Below are 17636 nucleotides of genomic sequence, written 5' to 3'. Positions count from 1 at the left end.
AAAAGACACAGACCATTAGAATGAATGTGCATCCCTGTTTCCCATTTTGTCATGTGACTGGGTGGTCTTTTTTTATACGTTGTATGCTTCCTGTTTGGAGACAGAACAGTACTTGCAACTCCGACAGCACAACCACTGAAGTTGAGGTAGATAGGGCAACAGTTAGGTTAGGGTAACAGAAATTCCATGATTTATTTGAAACATGGAATTATGAACATATTGAGGTTTGTTTTTAAATCATACCTTGAGACAGCAAATTCTGTTTGGCGGTTTACACATCCTCTCTCCCTCAGTGAAACCAAAAAGCTAAATGGAAGCACTTGCTGGGTGCATCCTGATCTCTATCCACCACATGGGAGGGACGACCTTGGCAAACAAACACTTACTCATACTTAGTCTGGTATTGCTTTCCCAGTGTTTTGGTTCAATAACATTTAGAACAAGGCAGTAAGAATAAAGTAATGTTAAGATAGGATCAAATTTGCCAAAAGGGTTGGAGAAGTTAAACTTTAATTAGTGGTTTATAGAAGATGATCAAAGAAAAACAATCGATGATTGATCATCTGCAGGTCACAGGCTTGCCTGCAGCATATTAGCTTGTTACCTGTGATGCCGATAAAAAAGTTAGTTCTGACACTCAAAGACCTGTTTTGTGTTATCGATGTACATATCTTGCCATCACATCATGTGCATTTTTAATTGTGCAGTAATATGTTAGTGTAAGTCACAGTTAACACTACTGCCATATTATAAACAGCCTTGACAACAGCATTGTAGTCGTGTGGTTAAAGGGCTTTTTATTTTCTATGGAGGCAGTTTACTGCTTACTCATTGTCTTCAGATGACCTTTTTATTTGTACTTTGGTGATTTTCAAATTTAAACTGCCCTTAACGGTCCAACTTCCTGAGATTATGAAAGTGTTTTGAACAACACAAGAAATACCTCATAAATACACTCAGAATGATAATCAGTGAAAGACTTGGGTAAATGTTTATTTAATATTTGACACATTATCTTAGCTCCAACTCTTACTGTAAAACAACCAAAATAGCTTTGGAAAACATGGTAAAGTGCACAGAACAGAGTGACTAGCTCTCTCCCTGTGCTGAAAGGGATCCTGGATTCAAGGAGCTTGTCAGTAGGAATCTGTCAGATGTATTTAGCACACTACCCACAGGCCAACAGGGCTTGCCTTAGGAACCCAGTCACTTTCCTTGGAAATGAACTTGGCAAATCAGAAACTCTACGCTCAGGTTTACACCCTAACCATGGTCCCCATTGTTTGACCTTACGCATGTACACAATGCACGTCTATTTGCTCTGCTCTATTTTTCTGTTCAGGAATAAGCCTGAGGGTAGGGTTTATGAGTGCTCTGTGCTCACCATGCTTCCTCTCTCTCTCTCCTCATTTACTTAATCACATCACCTCCCATTTCTTTCTACAAGCAAACAAACCTCAAAATTGCTGTCATCCTATTGGGCTGTTCTGGGTCTTTTTCTAAAGAAAGGAGGAGCTTGAAACTGACTTGACCAGACTTTCTCAGAGCTTACAGCTTCTAATGTAACTGTCCTGATAAACATCCGAGGGAAAAATAGTTGGAGATTCTTAAAATCCTTGACACAGCTGAAGAGCAACAGATGGATTTAGGGAACTCGAAGGGTGACAACATTGTCAAACAACATTCTGAATGGGACTTCCTTACAGACAGCCTCTGATGGAATACAAGCAACATTAAGGTAAAATCCTCATTTCAATCCGAATGCTGAAAGACCACAAGTGTGTCTAGAAGACAGGCCTGGTAGGTCCAGCATGAATAAACCAATTCTAAACTCATGTAGGCTTGGTATGTGTGTGCTAGTTTTCTGTTTTGTAGGGCATTTATCTATTAAAAGTTCATGAAATGTTCCAGATAAACAAACTCTCCAACTCAAGAAAGTAGGACCACTTGCTCATTCAGCTACATTTTTTGTGAATATTTCAAGCTGAAATATTTCAATTGGATTAAATTAAAAGACAATAACTTGTTTAACAAGTACAACATTTTGACATCCCTACTCTTACACCTGCATGGAAATAAGAGACTGTCAACAAATTCCTTCAGGAACACAGACAAAGAAATAGAAGAAAGAAGAATAGAAGAAGGAAGAAATATTTGCTTGTTTTTGGGAACAAAGCTTTCTGTCACAGAGAGGCTTGACTCCTTAAACCGTGCTCCATTTTCTTCCAGGTTTTTAGGCTAAACACTGCAGAATGTGCTCCTAAATCCCCTGAGCAATTTTCTAATCAGCTCTTCTGTGTTGAGCAGGTAGGGAGAGCAAAAAAGGGAGAGTCCAGCCCAAAAATTACCTTTACATTCCTAGTATTCTTATACATATTCTTAGGTACAATAAGTTTAGAATAGTTAGAACAAAGACACACACAAACTGGGAAGTTTCTTGTTTGAACTCGATCCAGAAATGGGATTGGGGTCTGAGATTTGAAATGCTTTCTTTCTCAAGATCCAAACACTCTGTTCTGCCCCTACACAATCACATACTCACAAACGATTATGTTCTGACCTTTACCCCCCAAATCTCTGTGTTGTTAAGACAGTTAAAAATGTTTCATATTCCCGTTTGAATGCAAAGACGTTATTGGCTCAATGCAAATGACTCATTAAAGGGTTCCAGGAAATTAAATGTTGTATTTTATGCTTTTAATCATTTTTGTGTCTCTTGTTCGCTTCAGCATTGGCAGAAAATACCATCCTGTAGTTAAAAGCACAAAAATTAAACAAGTTCACCACTTAGCAGTATGTGTATAAATGTGTTTCTTATTTCCACACTTGGTGAAAAAATCATGACATGTATGTCTATGTTGGACTGTGTACTTGTTTTTATCAGATTTAGTTTCTAATTTAGTTATTGTGTTCATTAAGGCTGCTTTTTTCTGAGCTCATCAGTGGGAATTGGCAATGACCTTGTCTTGTTTTTCTTGAGTTTTCCCATAAACATACTCTGTTTTCGTGGGAACATGAACTCAAGTCAGTTTGACTGATGTCACTGATAAACAAGCAGATACACTTTCCCTGTTGACATAATACATCAAGTTATTACTTGTTTCTGGACAGATTCTAAGAAAAGAAATCCACACTGCAGAACATATTGTTCACTGCAGCCACATCTGCCTGACCTGAAGTTATTTTGTACAGGAATTTGGGGAGAATCACTGTGGACAGGCAGTTTGGTGACAGCCTCTCTGTTGAAGTGTGAGGTATCAAATGCAATATCAAGTGCTCCAACTTAAACAGTTGTATAAGTAGTTCATACCTTTAGTTCATAATGACATCCTCTAAAGTACTGCTACTACAAGCGGCTGAAAGGGAAATATGACTCATACGAGTGTCTTCACATCAGGGACAGTATCGTTACTGAGTCTTTTGTTTAACAAGCCAAAGTCTTCTAAAGAAGGAGGGGTGGATGGAGGAGCTAAGCAGTGCACTTTCAACCATGGTCCCTTGTGTGACATGAGGTTGAGATGAATGCACATTCCATCAACAATACGATAACACTTTACTTAAAGCTACATTTTCCCAAAGAACAAATACAATTCTGCTCAATTGTTTAATATAGGGCAATGTTCAAATCAAGTGATAACACACCCTAAATATTATTATATGATTATTTTCACTTTACTTTTTTCCCTGATTAGTTTTCTAAATTTTTCTTTTTTAATTTAGCCAAAGCTTAACAAACATGTTGGAGAGTTGGAGCATGGAAAACCAAAGAACTCATTGAAGTTCTTTGGTAGGAATCTGATTCTCTTACTTTCAAATAGCAAAACAGGACTTTAACATTGGTGCTTTATTGGTCTCTATGATTGATTTCCAAGGTATTATTATTTTTTCATTATTCACTATTATCCCTTGCAATAGACTGGAGTGCCATGAGAAACTGATCAAATTTGTATTTCTTCTTTTTTCTTCAGCATTGTGTCATCTACATTGGCAAGATCAGTATATATATAATAACTTATTGTCCTAAGACAAGGGCACTTCCACAATGAGAGACCGACTGGAAGAGCTCCAGCAAAGGGCTCAGGAGTCTACTGATGTTGCAACTGACCATACCAATCCTTTCTCTGTGGAGGATGATGATGATGACTCTGTGGTAGTTGGTAGCCTAACACCACAAGCCGTGGTGTTTGAGGAGGAGCCAGTCATTGAGAATTTCCTATCCGAGGCTCAACAAATCCGAGATGACATCTCAGAACTTGAAACACAGGTAAGACAATCAAATACATTGCATTTACTTTACTGACTTTCTTATTATCTTCATTTTCACATTATATTATTAATCATACAATTTCAAACTAAATGTGACAACTGTGACATAAACATTTTAGAAGACATTAGTTTATGCGCAAGTGATATTTAACAAAAGTTATATCTAATCTTAATCAGGTCCTTAAGTTCACTCAGCAGCAAAAGACCCTGGTGGCAGCCATGCGTCGATTCAGTGTGATGAAGAAAGAAAGCAGCATAACACGAGACATCAAGCTGCAGGCTGAAAGTCTCCACCGACGTTTAGATGCCCTTTCCAAACAGGTCCAAAGAACTGAGGAGCAGCAGGGACCTGCTGCCATTACAACAAGAATACAACGCTCGCAGCATGCAGCTCTGCACCGTAGATTCCAGCAGGTTGGAAGGGACATTTCTTTTTTTGGATGGCAAATCGTTTGTTTTTGAACAGATGACTGTCTTTATAAGTAGGTCAATATGAAGAATAAATCTTTCAGTGTAAATATTTTGTGTAAACAGATAAGAGCAGTGCCACAACCAGGAGATGGGTGCACTTTTTGTGTAATATCTGTAATCCATGTCTTTCTATGCTATGATGTACAGTTATACAGTACATGCATGGTAGAAGGACGCTGAAGACACTAGACATAAATGAAGTTTAAGCTAGAAAGAATGGGAGTGAAATATCCCTCCATTCCTCATTTCCAGTCTCCCTCCCTTCTCATTCTCTCTTCCTGCTATAATTACTTCCAGGTGATGCGCCAGTATAATGAAGGTCTGCTGACCAAGCAGGAACGCTGTAAGCACTTCATTATCCGGCAGCTGGAAGTATCGGGAGGGGATAATACAGAGGAGAAGGTGAATGAGATGTTCGCCACAGGAAAATGGGAAGTTTTCAACGAGAACCTGCTGAATGATGCAAGAATCACCCGATCACAACTATCTGAGATTGAACAGCGACACAAGGTGAGAGTAACACAAATAATTCACTAAACCCAGACAGAACTTGACTCCTCAGCTAAATACCCTAAAAATCAACTTCCCTTTTTTGGTAAATGTGCACTGAATATTAAATCAACGTTTGCCCACTAACAGGAGTTGCTGAACTTAGAGAACAATATGAAGGAGCTGCGGGACCTCTTCATGGACATCTTCATGCTGGTGGAGGAACAAGGGGCCTACATTGAACACATCCAAACTAATGTTGAGAGAACACAGGATTATGTGGCTGTAACTAATGAAAAGTTTAAGATGGCTGCCCGGTACAAGAAAAAGAACCCAATTCGACAGCTGTGCTGCTGTTGCTGCCCTCCCTGGAGATGCTGTTTTTGAAAAAATACAATTTTTTCTTATCCTCAGCATTTTTTCCAAGTGAGGTTTTCTTTTTTTTTTTCTAAGGTTCTGACTTACTTTTTGGAAGCAACCACCTGTAACATGAAAGCAAAGGAAAAGGTACTGCAGTTGGTGAACAGAGTCACAGTGAGAAGAGCATAGAAAACAATTAGGTGGAAGGGCAGAAACTGATATGGGGAGCACTTGTTATTTTCAAGACGATGTGAAGTGACTGCTATTGAAAGAGACAGTTCAGTGAGAGCTACTCGCCAACACTGTTGATTATTGGAGACCTTCACTGTCATCCGACAGAGGTCACAAACAAGGATAGGCCACTGACACTGCTGGATCAGCAAGACTGAAATTCCACCATTTTCTGGAAAACCCTCTCATCTTTTCCTCCCGCTCTGTCTGCCACATCAGCTGCATTTAATGAGGGCAGAACTTTACACAGTGCATGCACTTTAAAATTTATTTTGAAACTAAAACTGAATATAATGGATAGATATTTATTTTCAGAGAGCTATAGAGACTGATTTTATATCAATTTCTTTTTTTTTTTTGTCCACATACTATGAAAATAACTAGTTTTACAATTAGTCATTAGTCTCATTTACATTTCAAAGTCTGATCATTTTCAATTATACACTTTTTTTCCTTTAATTTATGCATTTTCATAGAGGCAGGGATTCAAGTAGAATTTAATGAAAAATTAGATTAAAACATTTCCGTAATGACAGAATTGTAGGAAAATGCTGAAGTCCTTTGTTAAAATAACAGAATGGAATATATTTCAGAAAATATTAGAATTCTCTATATTTTGCATTTTGGGGTGCAATATCAATAAATAATTGCAATAGCAATAGATAATTCTACAGGAATATCGATAGATAATTCTACAGAAATTATTTCAATGTTTGGATGGATGGATGAGACAGTGTGCATCAAGGAAGCATTGACCTCAAAGAAGTGCTAATGCAAAATACAGGGAATTTTGTGTTTAAATCATAACTACAGCCAGCAGACTCATAGGAAAAAACATTCACTGTTGATCTCACTCAAAGGTAAAGTGGCTTACAGTAAACTAATCTCTAAGTAGCAGTGACAGCTATGTTCCTCATCGAGTCTGTGACCCATGGTGTCTGGTGTCCACGACAAAATACAGGTGCACTGGGTGTGTCAGAGCCAAACTGGAAAGTCTGGCTTGTCCACTTTTTCCAGGATAGCTGCGAGACAGCTACAAGTTGGGAACAGTGTGTAAACAGAACTGTTAACTTCGTGCAGATGATAAAAGGATCTACCTTGTTTAAATAGTCTTCTGTTTAAAGAAACTACTCCTCAGTTAATAAAACATCCACAGCTTTTTAAACAGAACTTTAGAGAGAACTTTCTCATGCATCTCGTAACATGTTGGAAATTACACATTTAAGTGAGTTAATGATCTCTCTAAAACACAACTTGTCACATGAAGTGCTTCTTTATCTTAAGTATAATTTAATTTCTCCCTCAAGTTCAGTGAAGGCATGTTAAAAAATGTTTTATGACTTCAGCAATGTGACTATGAAAAAGTATTTTCATGAATCTGCTCCTCAGTTTTGCACATCATTCTCTGTAAGGTTAGTATGACAAACTGAAATGAAAACATAAACACATAAATTATTTTGTTTTTGAATGTATAAATCAAATACCAATGCAATATGATGCATGGTTGATACTAATCCCCTAAGATACTGAAGACAAATGAAGGCCTGCTGCAATTTACAGGGTTCCTGAACAGCAACAATGCCATCCAGTGTTCACTGAGATAATTGCTGGTTAAAAATGGATTATCACTTACTGTGTAAAGGTAACAGGAGGAAACAGGAGGCTGGCTCTGGACATCAGACATTTTGGCCTGGTAAAATCCAATGACTTTTCCTCAAAATACTTTTTCTCAGCACTGTTTGCACATTTTACGATGTCCTTTATGTAACAAAAGTTTTTAAATGTTTGGAAACCCTGCTGTGTATTTGTCTTGTTTACTCATCAGTAAAGCTGCAATCCAATATATCACCTGAAACCCCATAGACTGGAACCAATTAGATGTTTGTCGATGTTCCCAACCAAATCAGATTTCCGCAGACCGTCAATGTGTTTTGACCACCTGCCCTATCAGGTTTACACATGCAAATCATCTGTTCCCAGAAGTGTTGACCTGAAAATAACAAGGCTTTCCCTATTCAATCATCAGGATCATTCTTAAGCAGGATGAAAAGAAAATAATGCTGTGTATTGGCATAACTCATGTAACTTCTGGTTATGTGTGTGTACCTGCTCCACAGGCAATATTGCAGCCGCATACAGTATTAATTGTTATACCTGACAGAGAGTCTGATTTTACAGTAATGTGAACTATTGGGACACATGAGAATTTCTGAACCTGATGATGGCTGAAAGGGTTGCAGTGTGTCTGTCAGTCACAACATGGATCCCAAAGACTTTTTCCAATTGTCTGTAGAACATCAAAGCAGCCCTCTGGTGAGTAACACCAGCTGTGGTTATGGAGAGCTGACATTGCTTTACTGCCTGGTTTTATCGCACCCATCAAAATATGAATGCAGAGATATCAGGAGTCCAGAAAGACATAAATTACATAGCAGCTGTACAGTGAGTTTGACAGCTCCAGTAACAGCTATAGTAGTAACAGAACAGTACAAGCACAGATTTAAGGCTTAAAATATGCATTGAATAGTTTGGTTGTTTTTCTATCAGAAAATAGAAATGCAAGACTATTTTTATTTGTCCAAATACATTTGTTTTATGAATTCTTTAATTGTTGAAAACATTTTTGTTCTTGTTTACAAGTCCCACAGTTCCTACCAGTTTGTGGGACTGTCTGAAACATCTAAAGACCCAGTTTGGAACAACCCTGCAGCAAATTTACACACACACTATCAGTGAGAAGTGAGAATGGTTATTCAACAAATATGAACCGTTTTGCCATCCCATCTTACCATCACTCATTCTACTTAAGTTGAATTTGTGGTTCCTTAAGAGCGCCACATCTTTTTCTTCCATCATAATTATTATAACCACTAGAGGGTGATGTCATGGTGTAAAGTGAATGTAGGTTATGATAATGTATTGAGGTGAATAAATGACACAGAGTCTTTTTAATGGGAGATTACATAAATCAAGAGTATAAGTGTGCACACAGAGGCTTTCACAGGGCTTTTATACTACCAAGTCAAGTCTAAAGAACCAAAATGTTTATTATCTGCAGGCCTACATTCACAGTCAAACAGTGAATAAAGGTGTTGGAATATAATAAACTTAATACAAGCAAACCTTTCAGTGACCACCTAAGATTCTAAGCAGGGCTCCTTTTTATCTGTGAAAGTCTGACTTTTATCACCAAGTGTTAATGTCTGCCATCACAAGATACTGCTACAATAAGGATATCATTAAATATACAAACCAGACCGGGTATTTCGGCAGACAACAGTTAAAATTAGGCACTACCTCGTAACTACTTGGTAAGGGTTAAGAATATATGAGACTGTCATCTTCCCCCGGACATGCCCATGTGGTGTTGGTTCATCCTGGCATATAGTCAATAATTCCACTCAAAGAATACGTGACCTCTAGTGGTCGTGAGAGCCACTGCGTGAGAAGGGTAGAAATGGTGTCCATTATGTGTGTTGTACAAAAGATGTAAAGAATGTATTTTAGATGTAAACTTGGTTGTTTTCTCACCCCCTAACTAAGTAATAATGTTGCTTTAATCCAACCATAAAGTGTCCAGATTGTTTTAGCAAAGTGCTATCGACATAACATATGTTGGTCTTGAGCTCAGATTACACGGCCTGTGGTTGGTACAGCACTTAACTGCTTCAACCACTCCCACTTCTTTCCTCCTTTTGTGGACTTAGTGGTTTCTTAAACAAAAGACTTCAGATTTATGTCTGCGCTGATGTGTTGCCTGTAGGGGAAGCACTTTAAAGGACACCATTATGAGATATACTGAAGGACATGAACAAATTACTTACATGACTGTTTCAGTTAGAGGACTTGTGGAACGGACTTGTGGTTCAGTTTTTTAGATTTGCTATGTTATTATGAGACACACTAGAAGTCTCTTGGTGACAAACGTTGAGACATGTATTCATACAATAAATGTGTATCCTTCAATATGACTGACATGAGGAAGCAATCGTGAATTATAAAGGACACAATCTCTAGCTAGTAATACTACTTCAACCTCTTATATCGGACTGTGAGCTGATTGGAAGCTCCCTACCCCACCTTAATAAACTTCACTTGACATCTCTGTAATCCACTAAGATAGAGATCTTTAAAACATCACTAGAGGATTTGGCAATTATTTGCTTTTTGGCTCCCCCTACAGTTGTGTGATGTAATACAACTGTTGTAAAAACAACTGTCAGTCTGAGCCCTAACTTGCACGGGAATTTTCTGGAGAGACTGGCACAAAACATGTTTCGAGGCTAAAGTCTGAAGAGACAATGTGGTATGATACACTTTTTGAACCATTTGAATTTGTAAAACAATGCACGTGTAACATAATTCACACTGTATACATTACAGTGCAATGTACTGTAAATGATTAAATAACATTTGAAAGGCAGCAAGGATCAAGACATGAAATTAAAAAGTCTTACCAAACATTTTCACATAAGAAGAATATATTTGCAAGCGAGCCTGAAACAGATAGAAGGTGACAGAGGCTTCATCTCTGAGGCAGAGATGATAATGATAAGGTTACAACTTTAATCCCTCCAGTTTCTTCCACTTATCCTTAACTGCCACTTATCTTATGGTTCACTCTGATAAATATAACAACACAAATTAACATGCTGCTGTTGTAATGTTGTGCGTTTTCCATTAGTCATGGTACAGCACAATATGGTAAATGTATGTAATATAGTTCATTTTGGGGCTGTGAACTGAATTTTGAACTGGTTTCTACAAAGTATGAATTTACACATCTTCAAGTGATGTAAAGGCTGGACCGTGTACTGATTTTTTAATTAAAGAAACTAAAAGGATTATCTGTGCTATCCCCATGCCTGTGACTTCCCTCTCTGCTCATCTTTGATGCTTAACTTGGCTTCCACAATAAATGAATTGGAGCGGGGGAGTGGACAGCTGCTCCACTGTTGTTTTGAATCATACAATGGTGTCTTTTAGAAAAAAAAAATAAATTTAGTCCAGTTAGAAGTACTCCTATGAATCAAATATGAGGTTGAGAACATGTTACTCAAATGACTGATTACATGAACAATCAGCTGTTCCTGCCTCCAGAGGATGAACAATAATAATACTCGTTGACATGAAACAGTAACTACAATATATTGGACTGAAACACTTTTTTGAAGACCACTCCATTATTTTTCTAACATACAGATGACCTTTTTATCTTTTTGAATGAAGCTTTGTTTTTTGGTTGCAACCAAGACTATTAACGACTACCCCTGTTTGTTTGGTCATATGTAACATGGCATGCACTGCTAGCTGATGATGGCACGGTTGAGTGCCGCCAGGTGATGGAAACAAACCTGTATAAATGTAGACAATGCTTTCCCAGATGAAGCAGTTTTAACACTTCAAATAAAACAATGAAATAATAAAAAATAAAAATAAAACAAGTCAAAGAACAAATCCTGAGGAGCTACAAAGAGTATTAGTGCAGTGGGTATTGCTTGGCTCCTAAGTTATCTAAGTTTTCTGAGATTTTGTCCAGTTAATTAACACCAAAGCTCTGTAATTGATATCTCCCGGTGGCATTCCAAATAAATTCATTCAAAGGGAGAGTGTCTTCTTTCATGCAATCTATTTTTCAGCCAGTGTTGCAATCACGCTATTATTCTGTGATAAATAATGGTGCAATCTGCACAGAGATGCACGGCACAAAATTTGGTAAATATGTCTGTGGGATGTATTAAACAATGGTAGCCAAGATATTTGCACTCTATAGGAAGCTCCCATGAGTACATATGCAAGAGGGCCAAACACAACAATCACTGTTTTCACAACTTTAAGGTGTTAACTTAGTACAGTGTCTCGTTATTATATGTAACTTTTCAATGGCAAAAAAGACATTGTGACAGGTCCAAAGCAAGATTAAAACTAGGCCTAAGGCTTAAAGGCAAACCATGGAGGCCTCAGATTTATAAAACGGCTAATGCCAAAAGTTTCCTGCTATGCATTACCCATCAAAGGAAAAATGTTCCATCTTAAATATTCTGTCAGAGTGATATATGACTTCCAGTAATAAGAGCTTTGGGAAGGTCAGTACGTGATTTCCGTATGAGAGCCATTTGTGAGGATCCCATACAGAAAGAATGAATGGTGATATGAAAATCTGTGTGTTGCTGCTCAACTTAAAAGATATTTTTATCTCTTTTGATGGATTGGTGGATTATCACATGCGATATCAGTGTAAAACAAAGAGGAGACATTTTTGGGCCTGCATCGCAGCTGACTGTCAAATATCATTGATGTTATGACCACTGTTCCATGCAATCATGGGTAGACAGGAATAGGGAAAATCCATCACTGTGCTGTTCATCGACACTATGACCCTGGCCTTGATATTATTTCCTAAATTATACGAGAAATGGCTTTCTTATTTGATCATCGTATCAGTGTTTGCTTATGTCAGTGTATTTTATAGATGCTCAATCTCTGAGTTCAAACAAAATGTTTCATTCATTAATTATTTTTTTTCGAATTCTTCTCCAAAATGATGCTGTGATATTGGCACATGTGCATGATGTGGGAACAATTTCAACCACAGTGATACATGCTAACAGCCAACAGCTGCAGCTGTGAGTAGAACCTACAATCTTCCCGTCAATCACATTCAGTAAATGGAGGGAATACTCCGTCTGTGTAGTGCCGTACTCTTTTTTTCCCTTCCCAAAATAAATGCAACACAGGAAATGAGAATTTAGAAGCTGATCCTCTAATATGCCAAATGTGAAAGTAATGCTCAACAAAAACACATAGATACATTTGAAGAGAACATGTACAATTTTCCAATCAGTACTTAAAATGAGAAACTTCTGAGAAATCAAATGCCTCAACATAATAGAATAATATGGTTTATGAACTGATTCTCATAGCTTGGAACCTCCTGATGATAATATATTGCATGTTTTTATTCTGATCTCTTGCTAAATGCAAATTTTCAGTGAGAATGTAGTTTTAGTGTGTAAACTATACGTTTGTTTCCCATTAGATTCTTTGAAAATTTGGGATTGGCCAGCAGAGGGAGCTAATATTCAATAATAATAATACCTAATACACTCCAGTGCCGTTTCTTCCCTTCAAACTACTAAACAGCTCTAGTCAGGCTTTGCCCTCTAAATGTATTTTTGTTGTTAATGCTAAAGAAAGTAAACACCTACATTCAGTGTTCCGTCAATGTGCCATTACTCCAACCTCAATAGCATCCTTTTCTGTTGCTTTGTGTTTAATATTGATTCATGTGCTCTGCAATGGAAGGTGAAGAGTGGGAGGGCCAGCCAAGGCACAGCTGACTCACACACGTCAGGACAGAGGAGAGGTGAAAATTAACTGAGACGTGGGTGAATAAAACATGTCTCTGAGGATGTTTCCTTGTTTTACCCATCTGTGGGCTGAGAGGGAACTGTGAGCTTTCCTGATGGTTAATCCTCTTTGTAATAAGGGGGCAAACACATTCAGTCTCACGGGGGAGACACATACTTAAACACACCCGCACACATTTAGGCTTACTCAGAAAGCAGTCCTAGGCTGAGTCACACCAATCTTAACATTTTGTGGAACTGCCTTCTAAGTCCAAGCTTATGCACGTATTATATCAATAAAAAGATTCCAAATTTATTTATGCAACATTTACACCTTAAGATCAAATATTTATAAGGAAAATAATTTACCAATCCAGTGTTCAGTAGAAGAAAAATGTCAAAAAAGGGAGAAAAGGAGCCAGCGTGCACAATTACTGCATTTTTTTGTGTGTGTTTTCGCAGCAGAATTTTGACCTTCTGAAACAACACTAACAAGCTATTAAGACCTATTGAGCTGATGGTGTTTAGGTTAAGTGCATTCTGTGGAGCAAGTAATATGATCTTGACTCCATACTCTAGTCTACCTTGTCATCAAACTCTGCACAAAGTGATTAGATTTCTCCCTAAGCTTCATAATTCTATTTACTCTATTGGATAACTGTGCGAGGGAATAGTTGTGTGGTCCAGCGCAGCAGCGGTAAGTGCATTCAGCACAATTTCTGCTATCATAATCAAAAGTGGAAAGTTCAGTCTAGTCTACTAGACAATATGTAGTGCACTGCTGACATTAAGATAAATTGTAATAACTGTGTGCTTGTGTGTAATGAGAGTTGTGTTGGTTCAAAAAGTAGAGCTATCGTATATATGATAGATTTTCATTGCAGTCCTAGGACGACATCCTTTGAGTAAAAGATTCTTGAGAATTTTTTACAGTTCTGTCTGAAGATGAGCTGAAATTTTGCCCATTTTGTTAAGCTGGTATCTGAGCACAGATGGAAAGTGTTTGTAAAGAAATGTAAAGAAACATAAGTTGAGGATTATCTTTGATGAGAGCTACATTTTTACATTGAACGAAGAAAACATTTGCATCTGTCCCATTTAAATTCCCTTTAATTACATGAAGCAAGCCCTTGTGTACATTTCAAATCTTCAATTATCTCAGTTTTAGTAGGAACGTGATGTTTTTTTTCACTTTCTCATAAAAGACTTTCTCATTATATATGAGATTCCTCTCATATTCTAATATATTACATTTAAACGTGGAGTAAAAATACATGTATTTCTGTGAATGTTGCCCATTATCAGACTTACATTGAACCATTGAAGGCAAATGCTTAAAGGCTCATTCACATTTGAAGTCATGTACACTACACAACTAAAAATGTGGTAGAACATGTATAATAATTTATTATTTCTTCAACTTTTATCTGGTAGTTTATTTTACCAGATCAAAATGTCGTGTATATCATTGTGGTTCACCATGCATTATCCTGAAAATAATAACCCCTGAAAGGCCTGCTTATCTTCATGCTTTTTTACATATGTTAACTCTATATGGAGACAAACACCATTTGATGGGAACTTCTCCTCCATCTGTAGCTTCAGTGATTGCTTCTCCTGTCTTGCTGTGTTCATGCCAAATTTTTTAAACATTAGCCTGACTTAATAAGCTACACTGACGGTAATTCAGAGAAACGTCCCTAATGGCCAGCACATGACAATAAGGCAACATTTAAAAAAAAACATCTGAAAACTGCACATCAGATCAGAAGAGACAAATTTGAAACGGCTTAAAGAAAAATCATGAGGCACTATCTAAACAAAGTTGATTAGAAATTCTAGTCTTGAGTGTTTTCTTTTTTTTTTCTCTCTATCAATGAAATATTCACTGTTGCTCGAGTGAGAAAGTTGAGCAGCCAAGAGTCGTAAGTGTCACTGGGTTATGGATTACAGGGGTTTCACCCAGTCCAGGACTTACCTCAGGGACTTCACAAAGTTCCTGACTCCTGGCCAGACTCTCATTAAACCCACACATCCCTTTGCCCTCTATCTGACAGCCCTTGGCAAGTGTTGTGGTAAATGTGTATTTGTGTTGAATGTCTAGTTTTGTGAAACCAAATCATATACTGTACATCACAGCTCAGTGACGATGACATAAACACACACGGTTAGAAACAGCGCAGTTCCTGAAATGATTTAGATCACTGAAGACAACCTTTGTGTGAAACGTGTCAGCTGAGAAGCTTAATCTTTCAAAATTCTGAAAAGTGTTTATTTATTGCATATCTTTGTTAGGGTAATGTAGGCTCCATAGAGTGCATGTGAGAATGTGAACAGTATAGTGAGGAGAATAACAGTGAGACTACTTTACAAACAAAGTAAAACTATTTTCTAGTGAAAAGATTATAACAGTAATTTTACAATCATTTTTGGTTGTGATAGAATAACTGTTGAAAATCAAACCACAAGATATAAACTCTTAGACTAACAGACAGATCTAAACCTACAAAACAACAGAAAGTAGATGATGACATTTTCTTTAAGGTTAGTGCAGACCAGAATGATAAGTCATTGCAAAGAAAATGGCACTGCATTTGTAAGCCTGCAGCAGTATTTTCCTAATTTTCTAAGCAAACAAAACACATTATTATTTATATCTTAATTCATTTTACTTTGTACAAATACTTCAAAGTCATATGATGGGCAGAAGTGCAGCTTTGCCATGACATTGCGTCCCTCAGCATAGATTTTGCAATTGGAAAACGTTCTGAAGAGTAAAACAATATATAAAGGTGATAAATTGATACAAACTGTCTTATACATAACTGCACACAGCACGTTCTATGACTTTTCTTATTCTGTTGGCAGTATAAAATGTTGGCAGTATAAAGTATTTACATACTGAAGCTAAATAAGAGGTCAACTTGTATGCTAAATCCATGTATCCCTGCTGACTTTTATATATTATCCCTTCAATTTGCCAATTAAATTGAATTCATACAGATACTGTTTCTCATCATGCTTGCCAGAAGAGCTGTCAGTAAGGAGGCAATGTCATTCACTTTCACTTTTCTTAACACATCCCATTTTTTGCTGTCTCTGACAGCCTCTTGTGTCAGTTTAAATACAGTGTATTTAGAGGAGATACTGAAAATGACTGCTGACACTTTACAGACACAAACTCTGTGCTGGGAATGGAAGTGGAAAAAAAGACTAATCATGAATACATTTTCCCTCATCCATGTGGCCAAGATATCCTATTTACAACCCATCTCTTTGGGTCTTTATAAGCAGTTAATGAGATTTCAAATAAATGTGAAGCGAACTGCATTTAAATTGCTATTCAGTCTGGAGGCATGGAACTGGAAAAGGGAGGGATTCCACCATATGACAGAAGAGCTATTACTAATGCATTTGGTGAAGAGGGCAGGTCTAGAACACACAATAAAAGGAAGGACTGTTTGACAATTTGAGACTTTTAATCTGGTGAAGATGTGAAATGAAAAAGAAGGAAGTGAATGTATGAAATGATGCCAGTATGAAGACAGTAAGACAAAGGATTTTGTTTAAACATGAGAATCTCAGTGTTATGGGCCATTCTTTTACATAAAAACAGACTACTTAATATTTCTTAATAAACACTTCGCCTGTAAATGTTGTAACTAAAAACAAACATCATTTAGGCAGTGGCATATTGGGAAAAACCGAATGCAGCAGTACGACAAAGTTATCCTTCAGGGCTTAAAAATCAAACTTCAATCTAAGATGGCGATTATCCAAATTCAGTTAGAAAAAGTAGAAAACAATGACAAAACAATAGTCCAGTTGATAAAATAATTCAAAAGAATATATATATATATGTATATATATACATATATACATGTATCTTTACATAGGCCCAAGAGTAAAATGTGCCACTGCGAAAACTTTGAGATTAATGTACGTCTGCTTGTGTCCCAGGTATTTTTTGTGTTCAGCTAAGTGGACGGGACTTGTCAGCCAGTAATCCAAGTAAAGAATCATTTTGATCATTTGGGAATCTCATTTAAACCAAATCATATTTTCCTAACATTAACAGTTTGTTTTTATACTTAATCTTAACTACATAGTTTCTAATGTGTAAACTTAACTAATTAATGGCTAACCTTAAGTATATTGCAGTCTGTAAAACCCAATGAAACAACAAATGCAGTAAAGAAATAAAAATGAAAAAGACATCGACATATCCCAAGTGGTTGGGATGAGAATTAAACTATGTTTTTGACTTGATGAATTTGCGGTGTGTGTAGCCCAACCACATAACCCTTTCACCTCCAGACTTTATGGCTCGTTATTTGTGATGCAACAATTGTTTCCTGACAATTGCAGGAAATGTGTTCCTCACTGTAGTTATTTTGTGTCCAGCAGCATGAAATAAATATGTAAATAAAAAATTATAATAGCAATGGTCTATGTAGGTTTATATATTTT

The 17636-nt window shown here is 37.0% G+C and overlaps 1 protein-coding gene and 1 long non-coding RNA gene across 2 annotated transcripts; both read left to right on the top strand.

The window, feature by feature from the left end:
• The first annotated feature begins 1567 nt into the window (after positions 1–1567).
• Positions 1568–3675, top strand: LOC140319937 (uncharacterized). Its single transcript, XR_011917991.1, has 3 exons — positions 1568–1738; positions 3193–3254; positions 3449–3675. It is a non-coding gene; the product is annotated as an uncharacterized lncRNA (long non-coding RNA).
• A 313-nt stretch (positions 3676–3988) lies between these two features.
• stx19 (syntaxin 19) lies at positions 3989–6483 on the top strand. The gene is made up of 4 exons (XM_072397259.1): positions 3989–4264; positions 4444–4680; positions 5035–5247; positions 5377–6483. The coding sequence occupies exons 1-4, from the start codon at positions 4043–4045 to the stop codon at positions 5611–5613; spliced, it is 909 nt and encodes a 302-aa protein (XP_072253360.1). The 5' UTR covers positions 3989–4042; the 3' UTR covers positions 5614–6483.
• Positions 6484–17636: the final 11153 nt, after the last annotated feature.

The sequence above is a fragment of the Leuresthes tenuis genome, unplaced genomic scaffold (genome assembly GCF_036924035.1).
Source record: "Leuresthes tenuis unplaced genomic scaffold, fLeuTen1.0.hap1 SCAF_12, whole genome shotgun sequence".
NCBI classification, from domain to species: domain Eukaryota; kingdom Metazoa; phylum Chordata; class Actinopteri; order Atheriniformes; family Atherinopsidae; genus Leuresthes; species Leuresthes tenuis.
The sequence above is the reverse complement of the archived record's forward strand: the minus strand, read 5'-3'. Positions and strand labels throughout refer to the sequence as shown.